General features: G+C 49.7%; 1 protein-coding gene across 1 annotated transcript in view; it reads right to left on the bottom strand.

Moving 5' to 3' along the window:
• Positions 1-5718, bottom strand: part of SGO1 (shugoshin 1) — a 10681-nt gene that overhangs the window by 2706 nt on the left and 2257 nt on the right. The window contains exons 3-5 of the mRNA XM_008057648.1: positions 3417-3493; positions 1742-1800; positions 563-613 (exon numbers count right to left, since the gene is read on the bottom strand). Coding sequence (XP_008055839.1) covers positions 563-613; positions 1742-1800; positions 3417-3493 — 187 coding nt within the window. The remainder of the gene's footprint in view (positions 1-562; positions 614-1741; positions 1801-3416; positions 3494-5718) is intronic.

Here is a 5718-nt window from a genome sequence, read left to right as displayed (position 1 = left end):
TCCCGGCCGCCTGGGTCCCCGTCGGAGGCGCCGCTCGGCTTCTGTCGGAAAGGAGTGAGGTGCACGCCCTCCTCCAAGTTAAAGTTGTAGGCATCGCCGGGAGCCGCGGGCCCGTCCCGCTGTGCGCGGGGAGCAGGCCTTCTGTTCTTGCTTCTGTTCTGGCGACGCCTCCACGTGGGCTTCGACCTCCGCCTGCGGGGAGCCCTCCTTCTCGCCTCTCTTCCTCGTGCTCGTGCGCCCCTCGGCTTGCTTTTGGTCTGTCCGGACTTGGAGTCTGGCATGACTTCTTCTGTTTTAGTTAAACTTCCTGCGTGACGCCGCTCTGGTGACCAGCGAATCTGGTCCTTGTTCCATCCACACACACGTCGTGGAACGCTTTCGGGCACCTGCGCCGGCGGATCTACAAACCCAGTTCTCTCTGATTCAAAAGGCTGCCCCGCCGGATGACCGGCCTCCAAGTCATCCGAGCTCTCAGACTGGCACAGACGACGGCAGTCTTTCTTTCGAGTGCCACGCCGGAGAGACACGGTTGTGGGCAAGAAATCGGCAGGCGTCGCTTCACCTGAAGCAAGATCGAATCCCGGCGTGTCTCGGGAAACAGCGGCTATTTGCTCTGAGAATTCAAAACACAAACGAGAAGGACAATTTTACCTTGTGGACACTGGAATTCCAAGAATTTTCGAATTCAGTTAAACGTGGAATGACAGAAGAGTCATTCTGTGGTTTTCCTACACTGACTGTAAGGAATTACATGCCTGGGAATTTAGGGTTACCAACTGTTTACCCATCCGTGATCAACTGATGGCTTATATCTGGCCAGGGCAGGAACCTTACGCAGGTTGAGTGTCCCTCACCGGCGGATCCGAAACCCAAAATGTTCCCACATCTGAACCTTTTTGAGTGCGGACACAACGCTCTGAGAAAATGCTCATTTTGGATTTCAGATTTTTAAATTGCTGAACTGGTATAATGCAAATATCCACAAAGTGGAAAAAACCCAAGCATGGGCTTTTTGTATTTTTGGTTTCAATCAAGTGAATAGTCTGTATGCACCACACATACAGATTCAGAGACATGGAACCTCAGACTCCCAGTGGACAGTGGGGAGGGGGAGCTGGGCTGTCTTGAGAAACACGAGTCAGATGTGGAGGACCGGAAGGCTTCTCAGGTAAGAAGCGGCACCTGTCATGTCAGGAAAAGTGAGGATGTCAGTCTGATTTTGCACGCACAGATGTGTCGCTTCTCTAAAGCTCAGTTCAAGCAGAGAGGACTGATATTTAAGGACAGAGATGCAGCCACTTAATAGCAGGGGGAAGGACAGGGCTCTGAGTTCCGTGGAAGTCACACGTGCACCCTGACCCTCTGGGCTGCGTCCCGTGAGACGCGCGACTCCCTTGAGCCTCTGTGAACGGGACTGATGTGCCTGCATTCCCAGGGTGCTGTGAGGGGTCAGTGAGGTCACATGTGTAAAATGCCCAGCTCAGAGTCTGACACACGTAGTTATAGCCACAGATTCAGACAACAGGTTTGGCACAAGGAAGGAAGTGCTTTAAAACTTTAATGCTTCATTATTTTGGGCAAAATAAACAGATTCACTTTGAGCCAAATACCAGACGAGCAGATTTTAAAAGGCAAGAAAACGGAATTCGAATATTTTAGGAATTAGAAAATTTTAATGATTCTTGTTCCCAAAGATCTGATCTTGACCTTAATACTGTTTTTAGATTTGTAGTTGAATTACCTTCTATTTGAAATGATTCTCTTTGTCCTGGAAGGCCAGTTTCTTTAAGAGGAGCTTGCCTTAGAAAATATCAATAAAAAATAGAAATTTATTTAACAATTATGTACATTTGTTTAATGTAAATTATAAGGTTTTTTTCTTTCCTTTGGTATCATTTCATAATTCTATCCAAATCAGTGCATCTGTCTTGTAGCAAAGGAAACCAAGACCACTTATGCTGATTACATGGAAGTTGATTTGTTACGAATGACATTCAACTCTCACTTGAAGAACATACCACGTCAGATAGTCCCACCTAAAAACACGCAACTCAATTTCATGTAACTGATGAAACAACCAATCAGAACCGACTTATACATTTTTGAAACATACTTTGACTACTCAGCTCTTTAGAAGCCTGCTTTATCATTAGCAGAGCTGTGATCTGTTGGTAATGCAGAATTTTAGGGTGCTTAAATACCAACTCTTCTAAAGTTGTTTAACACTTTTGCTCTCTCTCTCTTTTTGAGTCAGAATCTCACTCTGTTGGTTGGAGTGCAGTGGCACAATTATGGCTCATTACAGTCTTGACCTCCTGGGCTCAGGTGATCCTTTCTCCTCAGCTTCCCAAGTAGCTGGGATTATAGGTGTGCACCATCATACCCAACTAACTTAAAAACAATTAAGGTCTCACTATGTTGTCTAGGCTGGACTTGAACTTCTAAGCTCAAGCAATCTTGCTGCCTCAGCCTCCTAAAGTGCTGGGATTACAGGTATAAGCCACTGCACACGGCCAACACTGTTCATTTCTTTGAAAAATCTTGTTCTTCTGTTTGGTTCATGAAACAAGAAATTTTCTTTATGCTCTGATGCTGTTACAGACAGTTTCATTCTGATTGTAATTTCATTCTTTATTCTCTGTAGAGAATTTTCCACTCTAGATATAAAAAATTAAACAGATGTAGGTAACAGGTAAAGAGCTGTGTTAACAAGTACTTTAGAAATCTAACAAAAAGTAAAGTACCACCTCTTTTTGCCCATAACAAAAAACTACTGATGATTAAAAGTCATCTAAAGAAGAAGAAATCCTATCTGTGGTTACACTGTGAGGAGTGGACAGCCTTGAGGGGGACACACAGGAACCGTCTGTGGCCGCAGTTCTCACCCAAGGGCAGTCACACTCCCAGGGGTTCCTTGGCAGCATCTGAAGGGATGTCCCCAGCATCGCTTTTGCACGGAGGCTGAGGACACTGCTGAACGCCCCGCAGGACGTGACAGCCACGGCAACAAAGACTCATCGTCCACAGCGCTAACAGGAACAAGACCGAGGGACCCAGGCTAGCAATGGCAATGCCTGGTCTCTTCACTGCGGTTTGAGCTCCACACATTAAACTCCACACATTAAACACATTAAGTATGTTTTAGGACAGAGTAAGTGCAGGACTGGCAAAATTCTAGCAAGGATTCTTATTCCTAGACATTAAAAAAACAGCTCAATATAGGAAAAGGAAAGCTTTAGCTTGGCTTCATATAATAGAATTTCAACACATCAAATGTTCTTAAATATATTCTTAGTAGAGAGAGCACCAGGCTGCAAATATAAGAGCTGATATGATGCAAACTTCCTCTCATAAAAAGATCACAGAGTTAAGTCCTTTTTGGTATTAATGATCATAACAAAGAATTTGATACTAACGGTAAATTCTTCACAAACAAACCCCAGGAGTGGTTGTCACTGCAGGGGTCCATTCCAGAGGGGTATATTTCCTGGTTCTGTTAATGAATTAAAACAAAAGAAAACTCTGTTATAACTGAAGTATTCACAACAAAGCACTCAAATATCCAACAATATACATTTACTACGGTCTACCATGGTGCCACCCATTGTTCTAGAAATTAGGATTCTAACAGCTAAGACACAGACTAAGTCCTGCCCTCTTTTTTTTTTTTTTGAGTTGAAGTCTCACTCCGTCGCTCAGACTGGAGTGCAGTGGCTGCTTCCAGCCACTGCAGCCTCAACCTGCTGGGCTCCAGCGATCCTTCTGCCTCAGCCTTCCAAGTAGCTGGAACTACAGGCGTGCGCTACCACGCCCGGCTAATTTTTTTGATTCATTGTAGAGATGAGGTCTCACCAAGTTGCCCAGGTGGGTTGCGAACCTGCAGGCTCAGGCAATCCACTCACCTCGGCCTCCCAAAGTGCTGGGATTACAGGCTGAGCACTGAGCCCAGCCAAGTCCTGCCCTCTTAGGGCTTACATTCTAGGGCATTGAAAATTTAAAAAAGAGAACAAAGCTATATATACAAACCCAACACACACTATACGCACACACACAATTTCAGATAGTGGTAAGTGCTTTGAAGGAAATACCCCAGTACGTGACAGAGTAACTGAGGTTTGAGGGCTTTTAAATAGAGGCAATTTGATGTGAAATCTGAAGTCTGCAGAGGAGCCAACCGTTGACAGAGCAGGAAGGAAACACAGTGGAAACAGCAAACACAAAAGCTGTTATCCATGAAACCCTGTGTCCGCAGCAAGGCTGTGGTGGGTGGAGCAATGGTGGAACAGCACAGCAGGGGACAAACATACAGAAGCGCTGACACAAGGGCGCGAGAGCCAGGAGTCTGAGTTTCCACCTCCGCATGTGGGAAGCTACTTGGAATTAAGAACGTAAGGTTTAAAAAGGCTGGTCTATGGGGAGCATGGACCGAAAGGGGCCGGGGCAGAAGGCACTAGGAGGCCATCAGGCAAATCCGGCAAGGCACGATGCCCACGTGGACTAGAGTCATGGCTGTGGAGTGACGGCCAGAGGGAGGCCTTGGGTAACAAATCCAAATCCTGCTCGGAGATGGATGGGATGGGTGGGGACCAAGGGGGAGAGGGAAGGGCTGAGGTCTTGGCCTAAGCCGACTAAGCCCATGGCCAGGCTCTTTTACTGAGACGAGTCAGACTTGCAGAGGGAGGGAGAAGTACACAGCTCCTGGGGGTGGGGGGTGGGAATAAAGACTTGTGCTCTGTATAAGGTGTTTCGAGATCCTTTACAGCAGGGGTTCCCAACAGTACTGGGTGGTGGCCCATTAGGAACCAGGTCACCCAGCAGGAGGTGAGCCAGCAAAGCCTCAACTGTTTTGAGAGCCCTCCCCATCGCCCGCGTGACCGTCTGAGCTGCGCCTCCTGTCAGATCAGCCGGGGTGTGAGATTCTCACAGGAGCACGAGCCCTCTCGTGAACTGCGCACACGAGGGGCCGAGGTCGCGCGCTCCTGAAGAGACGCTGATGCCCGATGCTGAGGTGGAGCTCAAGCGGCGGTGCTAGCGCTGGAGAGCGGCTGCAAACAGACGGACGTGAGCAGGGGGCTGAGCGCACCTCACCCCTCCGCCCCGCCCCATCAGCGGAAAGACGGTCTTCCATGAAACCAGTCCCTGATGCCAAAAAGGCTGGGGACCGCTGCTTTACAGACACTGAGTGGCGACATCAAGCATCAGCTCGTGTAGGTGTGTGTGTCTGCGCTTGGGTCTTGATCTACACATCCGGAGGTCGCCAGCAGCAGACAGCGCACAGACCTGTGGGAGGGGTAAGTCTGCGTCTCGGCGATGGCATTTGAAAGCAGGTGAAGAAGGGGCCGGCAAAGGAGAGGCCGCGGACCGTCAGAAAGGCGGAAAGACAGCACGTCCGAAGAGCAGAGCGCCAAGCACTCGCGCAGCAGCAGCCCGTGCGAGCTCGTGAGGGCCAGGAATGGGAGGAGACGCTGCGAAGGCGTCACGGGGGACCGGGCAGCCTGGACGCGCCGCCCCGGCAGGACGGCAGAAGCTGGATGACGGCTCTTCCCGCGTGGGCGGAGGCTGAGGCAGTGAAGCCAGGGCTCGGCTCCCTCTGGGAAAGTCCAGCCGCGGAGGGAAGCAGCAGCAGGGGACAGGCGGAGGCCGGAGGGGCGCGGGCACCTCCCCTTGCGCGGAGACACAGAGCTCGTGTGGCGCGGCCGGCGAGACCCAGCGCGGGGA

This window comes from Carlito syrichta, unplaced genomic scaffold, assembly GCF_000164805.1.
Source record: "Carlito syrichta isolate Samal-C Ts95f unplaced genomic scaffold, Tarsius_syrichta-2.0.1 Scaffold303100, whole genome shotgun sequence".
NCBI lineage: Eukaryota > Metazoa > Chordata > Mammalia > Primates > Tarsiidae > Carlito > Carlito syrichta.
This window is presented reverse-complemented; position numbering and strand designations above follow the sequence as displayed.